This window comes from Gopherus flavomarginatus, chromosome 8 (assembly GCF_025201925.1).
Source record: "Gopherus flavomarginatus isolate rGopFla2 chromosome 8, rGopFla2.mat.asm, whole genome shotgun sequence".
NCBI classification, from domain to species: domain Eukaryota; kingdom Metazoa; phylum Chordata; order Testudines; family Testudinidae; genus Gopherus; species Gopherus flavomarginatus.
The window spans coordinates 104,242,038-104,256,663 of NC_066624.1; the positions used below are offsets into that span (position 1 = coordinate 104,242,038).

At 43.2% G+C, this 14,626-nt stretch overlaps 1 protein-coding gene across 4 annotated transcripts in view; it reads left to right on the forward strand.

The window, feature by feature from the left end:
- The first annotated feature begins 1,024 nt into the window (after positions 1-1,024).
- The window catches only part of FXR1 (FMR1 autosomal homolog 1), a 69,731-nt gene continuing 56,129 nt past the window's right edge, over positions 1,025-14,626 (forward strand). For 2 of the 4 annotated variants that reach the window (XM_050965928.1, XM_050965929.1), the window contains exon 1: positions 1,029-1,175. In XM_050965928.1, coding sequence (XP_050821885.1) covers positions 1,125-1,175 — 51 coding nt within the window. In that variant the 5' untranslated portion in view covers positions 1,029-1,124. Of the gene's footprint in view, positions 1,176-14,626 lie in introns of all 4 variants that reach the window. The other 2 variants (XM_050965930.1, XM_050965931.1) reach the window with 2 other exon arrangements.

Sequence of the window (14,626 nt, forward strand, 5' to 3'; positions counted from 1 at the left end):
CGAATGAATAGGATGATGACAGGCATAAGGCTTATCAAACTTTGATTTAAACATACTGGATTCTGCTTCCTGCATCTTTCCTCCATCATTCAACACCCTGCTCTTTCCCACTCAGCAGCAGGCAACTCTGCTTCCAGTGTTATCCCTCCCCCTTCACAACATTTGATCCAACTCTTTGACAGGGCATAAACAATGAGTAAACAATAGCATTGTGGGAGTGGTGGAAGAAGCCTGTGTGGGATAGAGTTGACCAGTCTCGATTTTATAGTGACAGGCCCGATATTTGGTGCTTGGTCTTACATAGAGACCGATTATTCCCCCCCCCCCCCCCCCCCCGATTTTTCACACTTGCTGTCTGGTCACCTAGTGTGGGAGGAGGTGAGTAAGGGATGACACACAATGCAGCCTGCTGTCCTGTGCCTGTGAAAAGCCCCTCTCCTGGGTGGGGAAGGTAAACAGCTTTCCTGGGTCTAACCATAAAGGGCCCCTGCCCGGGGGAAGGGGTAGTGACCAAGCACTCTGTCCTCCGAGACTTAGCCCCACTTTTGGCGGCTGTAAACAGGCGGGGTGGGGGGAGCCCCCATCTCCTAGGGACCAGCCAGCTTCCGCCCTGCCTGTGGGAGCGTGGAGGGTGTTCCCTTGGGATCCCGCGTGTGGGAAGGAAGCGAGCCCCTCCCCCGGGTCAGGAGTCCTGAGGGACATGGGCTAGGCAGGGCTGGGTAGCGTTAGGCCTCGCTCCGAGGGTAATGCGCCCCCGCTCTCTAGGTGGCGGCACTGAGGGACTCTGGGGACAAGGGCAGCCAGCCCCGGGTGCGTCAGGAGTCAGCCCGCGCCGCGGGGCAGCCAGTCCTGCTCCTCCCCGGGGCGGGAGAGAAGGGCCCCGAGCAGGAAGAGGAGGCTCACAGGGGACACCCGCCCCGCCTGGCGCGAGTGGGAATTAGCCGCTCCAGGGTGTGGGGAGGGGCCGGGGAGCCGAGCGGCAACACCCCGCCCCCAGCGCGCGGGGAGAGGGAGCCGAGGCGGCGCCGCCCCGCGGTGGGTGAGGACTCGGAAAGGGAGCCCAGCGAGCCCCCCCGTGGTGACAGTTTCTAGAAGCCCGTCCCGGCGTCCTTTGCGGTCTCAACATGGAGGAGCTGACCGTGGAAGTGCGCGGCTCCAACGGGGCCTTCTACAAGGTATCGCTCTGGGGCTGGGGGCGCGGCAGGCAGAGGGAGCGGGGCGGGTAACGGTTTCCGTGTCCCGGTCTCGGCCTGTCCCTCTCATCCAAAGAAACCGTTAGGGTAGTTTCGGGCCCGGGGCTCGGAGGGGGGGGCAGGCAGGTGAGAGCGAGGCGGGGCCTTTGGGGCAAGGGGGGGAGGGTGGCTGGAGGGAGTGCGAGTGCTTGGGGGCGCTGGGAGAAGGTGGGGTTGGGTTGTGGGGTGGGCTGGGGGCTGGCGGGGGGCTGCCTGGGGAAGGTGGGTGGGGTGGGAGGAGACATCTGTGTGGGGTAGGGTTTGAGAAGGAGTTCGGGGGCGTGTAGATGAGGTTTATTCCCAAGTGATGGGGCTAGTACCTTGTAAGGTGGAAGCCTGGCCTCTTTGGCGCTGAGGCAGGTTATCAGATGACAAACGCAGAAAGATTTCTTCCTGTTTGGGGGTGAGGGGTTGGATTATTTGAAGGATAGAAGCTTTTTCTAGGTGTGTGGATTAAACTGCTGAAAATAAAAGCCCGTATAATATAATGCTTAGGGACTTGGAGTTTATTTATGTCATCAGAAAGCTTCCTTCACCACCACCACCTCTGGTATGCCAGGATGTTACAGGTCAATACAAAATACTCTCAGCTGTTGCCTGTCAGTCTTTTTCCCTAAGCCAGGCCTGAGATGTTTGAGAATCCCAGCTCTTTTTATAGAGAGAGAGCCCTCTGTGCTGCTTTGCAGGAGGGCTGATTGCAGCCATCCTTGTGAACACTCGCTTTATGCTCTGCTCCCTGTGCACTTAATTTCGGGAGTCCCTTAATCACTTACATCTATTCATAATAGCCCACTATGTAAAACAGTGATTTATTTGCCCTTTTCATGAGTTTTATGTTGGTAGGTCTATGGATTTACATTGGATATCATATGGTAATAGGGTGACCAGATAGGTGAAAAATTGGGACGGGGTGGGGGCAATAAGTCACCTATATAAGAAAAAGCCCCGAATATTGGGACTGTCCCTATTAAATTGGGAAGTCAGGTCACCCTATATGGTAATTATATAGTATGTAAACACAGTTGGTGTTTTAAGGATCATAACCAGCTGATTTTACAAGTTTCAATCTTTTAATAGATAGTTGGTTGATAAACTAGTAAGAGGGACTCTGATAGAACTTACTAGGGAAAATTGTATTTCCACTCCTAATATGTAGTGTTGAATTTTTTATTCAGATCAATAATGTTGTTAGACTTTGACAGTTAAAGGAATTTTAAAAGTCTTATTGAGATTTTGAAAGTATCAGAACACACATTAAAATCCTTAATCATAAGAGAAAGATGCTTTTAAAAAAGAAAAGGGAGCCTTTTCTGCTGGTTAGAGTAGTCAGGAAATTTATCTAGATAGTATTCCTGGCTCTGCCATTGCCTTGTTTTGTGACCTTGGACAATTTACTTAACTATGCTACAGTTTCCTCATCTGTGGAAGAATACGGGGGTTTACAAAAGTGTTATGAGGTACTTTAGAATCTTTGGATGAAAGGATCTGTGTAAATTCAAAATTATCATCATACAAAGCCTGCTTTATAATCTGGAATGATGAAGTGTCCCTCCAAGTAAGTGAGAATTGGCAGAGCTGGATCTGTACCATTGTGTATTTAGTACTATGAAGAAGGGTGGTTGAGTGATTAATGGAAGTAATGGGCCATAGGGAGGTGACCTATAAGAAATGACCAGTTTGGCGGTCAGCTCTATTAACTGAGATCTGGGGAAAGCATGACATCTAATATTGAATGTAGTCCAGTTATTAAGAGTTAGGTTTATCTTCCATTTTCTTTCTGAAAGCTGGGGTTGAGATGTATTGAATTAAGGCTTTTGCTCACCTTGTGATCTATACCAACACACCCTTTCAGAAGATTCTGTTTTGTTTCGGTAGATAAATATGGTGAAATAACATCTGCTGATGGCTAGATCTGGTTGGCCTAAGGGGCTGTTGCATGTTAAGCAAGCAAAAGTTGCATGCATGTCTGGGGATCTAAATTGCTTAATTTTTCTGTCTTAGGGTTTAGAAGGGAGGGAGGGAGGGAGGAATCAGTCTAATGCTTTCAGCATCCCTGGGTGGTGATAGAATAGCAAGACTTACAAGGGGATCAGTATCTCAGGTAAGATCAGTGTATTCCCAGGTCAGTGTATGGAAAGCATTACATTTTTCTTCTGAAGGGGAAAAAAAACATATTAGGATGACAGGATGAAACCCGAGGGTTCCATTCAGTGTCCTAGATTCAGACTTACTATTACAGTGTACCTCAATCATGTCATGAGATGTGAAACTTACCCACCATGCCAGTAGATACAAAGCCAAGCTAATAATTGTGTAAAACAAATAATTCTTATATAAATGACTTAACTGCAGCTGAGCTATAATCATGTGCTTACAAAAATCTTTAATATTAAATCAGATTTGCCATATGTTTTACTATAGTTAGTTCTGTAATCTTTAGAGCTGTGAACATGGCATCAACAATAGCTTCTCTTGTCCCTCACTAACTGCTCTTCATTTGCTAGAATTTTAGAGATTATGTGTGCATTATAAATGATGTAATTTAGTAAGGAAAATGGTTATTGTACTTTTCTAAAAATAGGAAAGATCAAAATCTATTTTCCACAATATAAATCAATTTAATTAAAAGGGATAACTGGTTATGGTGTATGCTACAAGAGGGGTTTCTTGATGGTTAGCTCTTGTAATGTAATCTGATTTAACTCTAAACCATTAACCTCCAAACCAATTTTAAGTATCTTTTGAAATAAACATTATCTGACAAGGTTCTATTAATCATTTTTACTTTATCCAATGGACAGAGAGTACTCTTCTCATCTCACTGCCCTTAGAAGGTTTACAAGTTAAAGCCCTGGTCCCTCAAGTTGTTTCATGTGGGCTACGGGCATGGAACAACTTGTAGGATTGGGGCCTAAAGTATGGTGAGGCCAAGGCAGATAATTTGAACACCAGGTAAATTAATCTTTTCAGGATCCTTCAGATGAGCATTTATTTAAAAAACTGGTTTTAATAGCGTGGTCAAAAATGAAGAAACTTAATGCTACAATACCTGTTGCAATCATATTTTGCCATATTGCTTGTGTGCATTTAATGGAATATACAGCAATGCAAAATACTACTTATGTACTAGAGGGCCATGTTGTAGTTACTGTAGAAACTATACCTTTGCATTTCCTGGTTTAAGTGCATTAGTATTCTCAGGTATTTGTTAACTGTAAGATTAAAATAAATTTTGTTGATAAAATAAAATTGACATATTTTTTGAAGGATAAGTTTTTATCCAACACACATTTGTAATAAAAGACTTGCATGCTGAAAAATAACACAAAATGGACCAAAAATATCCCTAGCACAGGGGTTGGCAACCTTTCAGAAATGGTGTGCCAAGTCTTCATTTATTCACTCTAATTTAAAGTTTTGCATGCTAGTAATACATTGTAACGTTTTTAGAAGGTCTCTTTCTATAAGTCTATAATATATAACTAAACTATTGTTGTATGTAAAGTAAATAAGGTTTTTAAAATGTTTAAGAAGCTTCATTTAAAATTAAATTAAAATGCGGAGCCCCCTGGACTGGTGGCCAGGGCCTGGGCAGTGTGAGTGCCACTGAAAATCAGTTTGTGTGCCACCGTTGGCATGCGTGCCATAGGTTGCCTACCCCTGCCGTAGCATAAGCAGGTGCAGCTCCCTGTTTGTTACCAGTGGAAATAATATGCACTTATACCCAGGCTAAATTTGAGCTAGTATTGACTAATGCTTCAGGTAGTCATAGGAAAGTTGTGTATGTACCAGATGTCAGTCTGATTCTCCAGGAATTTTGTCTAAGCAATGACCAGTAGCAGTAAACTACTAAGTGGGGCTAGGGTAGATTATTTAAATCAAGGCTTTTTCTTCATATTTAAATCAATCAGTTTTAATCAGCTTTTCCATTTGTGCTTCAATTATTTTCTACAGAGAGATGTATCCTTATTGATTGATATAACCTTAAAACATGTTGATTTACAATTAATTAGAACCTTTACACTAGGTTTGGTACATGTTTTTGCTACATAGGAAGGTACACTATAACTATATACATTTGTTTAAGCAGTTACATAGCTTAATATTTTTAGGTTCTTATTAATTGTACATTTTTAATACACCTCTACCCCGATATAACGCGGTCGTCGGGAGACAAAAAATCTCACCATGTTATAGGTGAGACTGCATTATATTAAACTGGCTTCCCCCCTCTGTTCCCTGACCACTCCCTCCAGAGACCTCCATCCCTAATCACCCCCAGGATCCCACCCCCTACCCAACCCCCCGTCCCCTAACTGCTCCACCACCAATCCACACCCCCCCCCCCCCGACAGGCACTCACCGGCAGCGGTGGAAAGCAGAGCAGCGCGGCCCCAGTCTGCTTCACTCTGCCAGCTCCCAGCCACAGCACTCCGCTTCCTGCCGTCGGTGAGTGCAGGGAGGTTGGGGAAAGGATGCCCCCCTGCACTCACCTGCAGTGGGAAGCGGAGTGGCGTGGCCCCAGCCTGCTCCACTTTCCTTGCCCCGGCCCCAGCCATGTTGCTGGGGGGCAGCTGGTGAAAGGTCCTGCACTCACCTGCCCGGCAGGAAGTGGAGCACCACGGCTGGGAGCTGGCGGAGTGGAGCTGGCTAGGACTGGGCTGCTCTGCTTCCCGCTGTCAGTGAGTGCGAGGAGGTTGGGGAAAGGATGTCCCCCGCACTCACCAGTGGCGGGAAGCGGAGCGAGGCGACCCCAGCCCGTTCCACTTTGCCAGCTCCCAGCCGTGGTGCTCCACTTCCTGCTGCCGGTGAGTGCGGATAGGTTGGGGAAAGGACACCCCCCGTACTCACCTATGGCAGAAAGCGGAGCGCTGCGGCTGGGAGCTGGCGGAGTGGAGTGGGCTGGGGCCAGGCTGCTCCGCTTCCGCCGCTGCTGGTGAGTGCGGGCTGGATCCCTTCCCCCAAGCTCCCTCCCACGAGTGACACGGCTGGGGCCGGGGGGAGAGAAGCAGAGCGGACTGCTTCTGGCTCCCCGCTAATCTCCCAGGCCACTCTGGGACTGCAGGGTCCCCAAAAGTGCCCTCCCACATCTCCTGCCCCCCAGACCTGGGGGTTGGAGGAAGCCTCTGACCGCCTCCGAGACCCTCTGCCCCTTATCAAACCGCTCGGCCCTGGCCTGGTCCGGCACCCTTAACACGCTGCTCAGAGCAGTGTGTCGAAGGTTTACCGTTTTATATGCGAACCTGCATTATATCGGGTCTCGTTATATTGGGGTAGAGCTGTATGTTAAAAAAATGGTGAATGATTAGCTTTTTGCTCATGATTTGTGCCAAGCTGCATTAGGATGGTAGCTGGAATTTAATTTTGACACATTACAGCACATAAAATTTATTTTTATTAAACAAAACAAGGCCTTAAAACAGTACATGATCTATTGTGCCATATTTACAAAGCTCGACCTCAAAAGTTAGATTTTTCTTGTTACTTTGTTTATGTAGAAAAGCAGCCTTTAATTCAGAGTTTGTGACAGAGGCTCATAGATTCAGCATTATAATTTATTTAAATGTTTTAAGATATTATAAGGTTAGGCTTTAACGTATTTTGTATTAAGTTCAAATTTCAGTTTAAACAGGTTTATTATTGAAGAGAAAAAACTTAGAATTTAAATAACAATAAAAATTTGATTTAAATTAAAAAAAATCTGATATTTAAACTTTAAAAAAAAATCATCCATTTTTATCCCTGAGGAGGGTCTTTTTATTTGGGTATAACGTGAAACAATTCTCACATAAGTGATAATTATAAAAATACAGTGGTTAGGCATTAAAAGACATAAGGGTTTGGTAATAGTATTCACATCTTTTGACTTCAACATCAGAGCTTCAGACACAACACTAGTTACCAAAGCCTTTATTATGTGAGGTTCTTTCAACGAATAAGGTGCACTTAATCTAGTTTGTAATGTGCCAGTTTTCCATGACACAGAAATTGTCACCCTCCCTTGTTAGCAATATCAGCAAAAAGTCTGACTGAATGAGGCTGAACTCCTTTCTAGAGCTGGTCCTTCCTAGTTGTGGGTGAGATACATCTGGGAAGGGAACTTGCACTACTGTCTGCTGTGCCTCTTGTGGATAAAGGCTCCCTTTCCTACCCTGGAATCATAGTAGGCTGGCACCTGTCCCCACCACTAAATTCACTTACAGAACTGCAGTTCTACAGCATTTAAAAATGTATCAGAATACTGGTGTGATAAATTACTCATGGTTCACTTCAGTTGGGCGTAATTCTAAATCTATAAGCAAAGCCTCAGGTAAGGGAACTTCTGTTTTTTGGGAATACTTAACTTCAATTTGGAAGCATCACCCGTGGGGCCCCACACAGCTAGCCTGCATCAAACCTACTCTTGGATGTAGGGAAGAGCGATGGATATACCCTCCTTGCACTCCTCACCATGTGAGTTTGTGGCCACACCTGAGCTATAGTAGAGCCCTTGCCTGCACCCCTTGATTTCCCCCAATATGTCAGTAGCTCTCTTGTGAGTTTTGATACAGAGATCTCCATGGTGTGTGGAGACATTTTATTTTGGGTCTCTGGTTCCCAATCTGTCACAGATGAAACCTTGCTTGCGCACAGGCATCTCCTCCACCCTCCCAAAATATGTTGTGAGTACATAAGATACCCTAGTTTGCCGTATATTGGATAGTCCTCTTGCTGAAGTTACAGAATTATCACTATTCACTTATTTAAAGCTTACCTGTTTGTCTTTTTCACCATATTGTTTTATTTGCTCCATCCTACTGCTCCCTTTTTTCTCTGACGATTTCTTTTGTTTATTTCCAAAGTTGTGTTTTGGCATAATTATCTTCACAGTCACCAATGGTTAAATAAGAATAATTGTAACAGAATACTTTTCCCAGTTATGCTGAGAAAAAACATGTTTTTTTCCATTACCTATTAATTTAGGGAAAACTCTCATTTTCTGTCAAAACATCCAAAGTGGCTAGTGTAAACACAGAGTGGTGGCTCATAGTAACAAAACAAATCTATTCATATATTCCAAGGCCAACAAGGATCACTGTGATCATGTGGTCTGACCTCCTGTATAGCACAGACCATAGAACTTCCCTGAAATAATTTCTATTTGAACTAGAGTATAGCTTCTAGAAAACATCCTTTTTTATTTTAAAATTGCCATGCTGGAGAATCTACCACAACCCTTAGTAAGTTGTTCAAATGTTGTTTTTTACTTACGGTTAAAATTTTACACCTGATCTCCAGCTTGAATTAGTCTGGCTTCAGTGTGCAATATTTGGACCTTGTTATAACTTTATCTGCTTGACTGAAGAGCACATTGTCAAATATTTGTTTCCCATGTAGGTATTTATAGATTGTGATCAAGTTCACAAATTCTCCTAAGGTGTGTTTTCCAATCCTTTAATCAGTCTCATTTATTAAAGCATACATTACTACCCTGGTGTAGAATTCCTCTGAAATTCAAGGTTTAAGACCTGATTCTCCACTTCCTTGCATTTTGAAAACTAAGGTTATAACACTTTATAGGAATTAGTATCTCACAACAAATATGATGTAGACTGCTGTTCTCTTTGTTAGATTTATGAAATGTGTTAGTAATAATAATACCTCAGCACTTGGACAAATGTGTAAATTTTATTTAAAAAATTACATATTGTCTCAATACTGCCAAAAGACTTCCCGTTTGTTCTAAAAATGTTACTTATTGAGGAACAGATGTGTCTTGCAGTATTCTGCGAAGGTTATTTAATCTGTGCTCTGGCAGACCAAGGAGCTCTTTAGGGCATTGACTGACTTTTTTGTTACGTTTGTGTCTAGTGCCTAGCACAATGGAACCTTGGCCTATGACTGAGGCTCCTAGATGTTATCACAATAATAAATGATAAAAGGGTATCATGGAGCTGAGGCCTCCTCAGTGAGAATGTCTTGCTGCTAACTTCATTTAAATTAGAGGACTGCTACTTTAGGTGCCTCAGACAATTGCATTTGCTGCAGATTCACATAAGGAAATAGGTGGTGTCAAAGATAAGTAAGGTACAAATTAGGACTTAATGGGTCAAAATGAGTTTTATATTTCATCTAGAATCAGATTTTGGAGCATAGGTGTATGAGAAATCCCGTTTAACTATGCAGCTGAACTATCCCTAGTTTCCATGTGGTCTTAAGGCATAGATATTTTTAGATTACAATGCAGTATTCCAATTTAAGGTGACACATCCATGGATAACTATGGCAGTATTAATATTCTAACGAAAAGGCCACAGCCTTTTCGCCAAGTTTACAAGATATACAATCTTTGCAAAGTGAGCATGTGAGACATCCAGATTTCAAGTCTGTGTAATGAATAGATTTAACCTGACAAATGGGTCCCCAGTGTGATTTCTGTCTTTTCTGGTTGCTTGCCGCCCTCTATAATCATCTGTCTTTATCAGTAATATAAAGACTGGTTGCTTTCAAGATAGTTTGAATCAGAGCACTTAGAAAACTGTCAGAACTGGTCAAACACCAACAAAGTGGTTTGAATTTCTTTATCTTCATCTTTCAGACATTGGATCATGTTATACCTTTCTTTGCTAGACTGAAGAGCCCATTATCAAATATTTGTTCCCCATGTAGATACGCATAAACTGCAATCAAATCATCCCTTAACCTTCTCTTTGTTAATCTAAGTAGATTGAGCTCCTTGAGTCTATCACTATGACAGGTTTTCTAATCATTTATTCATTCTCATGGCTCTTATCTGAACCCATTCCAATTTATCAATATCCTGTTTTAATTGGTGTCACCAGCACTGGATGTAGTATTCCAGCCGTGGTCACAACAGTGCCAAATACAGAGGTAAAATATACCGTCTACTCTTAGTCAAGATTTCCCTGTTTATGTCTAGTGATCACAGGCACTAACTTCTGCTCGTGCTGATGGGTTCTCAACTCCCCTCTGTCCCCTGCCCTGCCTCCACACCTGCCCTGCCCCCATTCCAACCCCTTCTCCAAAGTCCCAACTTCACCCCCTTCCCTGAGCACACCCTGTTCCTGCTCCTTCCCTGTCTTTCCCAGAGCTTGCTATGCCGCCAAACAGCTGTTTGGCGGTGGTAAGTGCTGGGAGGTAGGCGGAGGAGCGGGGGTGCGGCGCGCTCAGGGGAGGAAATGAGGTGGGGTGGGGACGGGAGCTTGGCTGCCACTGGGTGCAGAGCACCCACTAATTTTTCCCCATGGGTGCTCCAGCCCTTGAGCACCCATAGAGTTGGTGCCTATGCTAGGGATCACATGACCTCCAAATCTTTTTCAGAGTCACTGCTTCACAAAGGAGTCCCCCATCCTAAAAGTATGGCCTACATCAGGGGTTGGCAACCTTTCTGAAATCGTGTGCCGAGTCTTCATTTATTCACTCTAATTTAAGGTTTTGCATGCCAGTAATACATTTTAACATTTTTAGAAGATCTCTTGCTATAAGTCTATAATATGTAACTAAACTATTGTTGTTTGTAAAGTAAATAAAGTTTTTAAAATGTTTAAGAAGCTTCATTTAAAATTGAATTAAAATGCAGAGCCCCCTGAACTGGTGGCCAGGGCCTGGGCAGTGTGAGTGCCACTGAAAATCAGCTCGCATGCCGCAGGTTGCCTACCCCGGCCTACATTCTTTGTTCCTAGATGTTTACTTTTAGCTATATTAAAATACATATTGTGTGCTTGCACTTAGCTTACTGGGTGATCCAGATAGCTCTGTCAGCCTGTCCTGTTCATTGTCTACCACTCCCCTATTTTTTGTCATTTGCAACCTTTATCAGTGATGATTTTATGTTTTCATCTAAGTTATTGCTAAAAATGTTAAATAGCATAGGGCTAAGAATTGATCTTTGTGGAATCCCACTAGAAACAGACCTGCTCACTGTTCATTTCCTGTTTACACTGACATTTTGAGACCTATTGGTTAGCCAGCTTTTAATCCAATTAATGTATGACATGTTAAGTTTATGTTGTCTTTTTTTTTTTTTTTTAATGTCATGGGAACCAATTCAGACACCTTACAGAAATCAAAGTACATGCAATGGGGGGGAAAAAACTACATTCACACAGAGCTAAGGTTGCTTAGTGATGTGTTTGTTTCCTTACAGAATGTTGAATTGAGCCAAGCTCAGACTTGTGGAAATCAAGAAATGTAGCAGTGCCCCCAATACACACCATTAATATGCATACCTTTACTCTGCCAACCCCAGAGTTGCTGAAATGTACAAGCCGTTTCCCTCCATTTACAGCCCATTCACTGTCATCCACAGGCTTTGGGACATGTTAAAGCACAAAAAGGGCATGGGGGGGTGGCGAGGTTGCTCAGAGCACTTTTCCTCTCTCCTCTTTGACCAATACCCCAATATGCATATATCATGCTGGCCCTTGGCAGTATAAGATTGAAGAGGTTACAGAATGGCACTGATCACTAGTATCCTATGCCACCGTTTCTTGGGTGCGTTCTAGGATGCGGTGGCCTTGGGAGCAAGTGTCAGCTCCTCGGCCATTGGGGTCTGCTCCTCACTACCTGTTGCCAGTATGGCATACTGGTTCTTTGACCTGCATGGGAGGGTGGAACTTCATCTCCAAAAAACAGTGAGGTGTCAGAGCTTGTGGTGTTTCTATGCCTTAGAGTACACATTTTTTCGGTCAGTTGTGAGCTCTCCAGTTTCCTGATTGATGTTTTTCCAATAGTTATTAATCATTTTTATATTGTCACTGTAGAAATTCAGATGCTCTGCAAAAACAGAGAAAACTGTAACAGTTCCTGAACACAAGTCTCTGATGCTGTCCAAATCTGGTCTCATAGATTGGATGAAGTGTACACCTGGAATAAGGCATAGATCATTCTAACTGAGTGACTCACCACTAGTATTTACACTAGATCACAACCTCTTAAATCACTGGTTAGATGTTGCAGAGTATGCAAAATGTGATGCCATTGCAGGCCACTTCAAGCCACCCAGATCAGCCTGTAGTCATCAATCCCCATGTCATGGTGTACTCCTTGCTCTCCCACAAACTTCTGCAACGTCATGATCTGGAGATCATCCAGAATCCATACATTGGCAACTCAGGTTTTCTTTCCCATCAGCGGTCAAAGTACGTGCACTTTCAGTTCCAAACCTCTGTCTTATGTGTTTGGAAACACCATGTTAATCAGCCCTGAGATCAGGAAGTACCACTCCCCCTGCCCCCACAAACACCCCCAGGAGCTGATAAAATACAAATGTTCTCAGCTAATCCAAGACTTGCCTACCACCTGTCCTCATTTCCTGCTGCCTCCAAAGCTGCAACCCAACCCCTCTCTCTGTCTCCCCCACCCTCTCTACACAAAGTCCTGTCTACATCACCTCCCCACCCAGCATAACAAACATTTTGGTTAGGCTGGCTGCTGATTATTCTGCTATAGAAATGGGGTAAAAATTGGTATCTTTCAGTTTAACAGAACATGGCAGTAGAAGTAAACCAGTTTCTTTGAGGAGGCTGTGATTTGGGGAATATTGCGTTACTGACGCTACCTCGTGCACTTATGATTTACATCAAATTTAAAAGCAAGTGTGCTTACAAGAATTGAGCTTTAAAGCATATTAAATGGTTGGAATGGAAACCCTCTAGCTGTTCTTTTGTATTGGTGCATGTGCACCTATAAAAAACCTATATTTTCTTAAATACCGTTCTCAGTTTGGGTCCTCCAAAGATTTAGTGGGTGCCATGCACTACTTGAGTAAAACTTGACAGATTGAGACCTTTTTGACCAACATCAGTAGTTTGATTAATAGTGCTGAGCAAAAAAACCACACACAAAAACCCTTGAAACTTTTTGAAAAATTGCTATTTTTTTAAAAGAAATATCTCCATATCCCAAGCTTAAATGATTCCAAATTTGGTTTACTAACCTTACTCTGAACGCTTCTGAGGCAGACCATATTTCAAAGGAATCTGACTAAGCAGGTCGATTTTAGAAGTCTTAGGAAGGTCAACATTTAAATATAAGTCATGGTGCAACCTTCAGTATGATGGTCCTAAAGTGCCACTATAGTTACATCAGCACTTATTACCTTTATCAGCTAAGCCTGTAGTCTCATCAAAAAATATATTAAATTAGTTTCATGGGATCAATACTTCCAAAAACCCATGTTAATTGGCTTTAATTATATTATACTCCTTTAGTTGAGTTGTGTCAGGCCTTCTGTTGTGTCCAGGATCAATGTCTGACTGACTGGCCTGTAATTACCTGGATCATACCATTTACCAATTTTAAATATTGGCACTACTTTAGCTTTCTTTCCGTCTTTTGGAACGTCCCCAGTGTACCAAGACTTATTGAAAATCAACATTAATGGTCCAGCAACCTCTTTTAAAACACCTAGAATCATAGAAATATAGGACTGGAAGGGACATTGAGAGGTCTTCAAGTCCAGCCCCCTGTACTGTGGCAGGACGAAGTTTGTCCATCCTGTTCTTAAAAACCTCCCATTATGGGGATTCCACAAACTCTCTTGGAATCCTATTCCAGAACTTAACTGTAGTTAGAAAGTTTTTCCTAGTATCTAACCTGAGTCTGTTACTGCAGATTAAGCCCATTACTACTTGTCCTACCTTCAGTGGACATGGAAAACAATTGATCACCATCCTTTTTATAACAGTCCTTAACATATTTGAAGATTATCAGGTCCCCCCCCCCCCACTTTCCCCATAGTCCTTTATCTAGATTCAACATATATTTTTTTAAACCTGTCCTTGTAGGTCAGAATCCTGTGGCACCTTATAGACTTACAGACGTTTTGGAGCATGAGCTTTCGTGGGTGAATACACACTTCTTCATATGCATGTATTCACCCACGAAAGCTCATGCTCCAAAACGTCTGTTAGTCTATAAGGTGCCACAGGATTCTTTGCTGCTTTTACAGATCCAGACTAACACGGCTACCCCTCTGATACTTGTAGGTCAGATTTTCTAATTGTTGCTCTCCTCTGTACACTTTCCAGGTTGTCCACATCTTTCCTAAAGTGTGGTGCCCAGAATTGGACACAGTCCTCCAGCTGAGGCCTCACTAGTGCTGAATACAGCAGGACAACTGCTTCCTGTGTTTTACATACAATACTCCTGTTAATAGACTGCGGAATGATCATCTTTTTTGCAGCTGCATCACGTTGTTGGCTTATATTCAGTTTGTGATCCACTATAACTCCCAGATCCTTTTCAGCTGTACTACCACCTACATAGTTTTCCCCTGTTTTGTGCATTTGATTTTTCCTTCCTAAGTGAAGTACTTTTTACTTGTCTTTGTTGAATTTCATCTTGTTGAATTCAGACCAATTCTCCAGTTTGTTGGCGTTCTTTGAATTCTG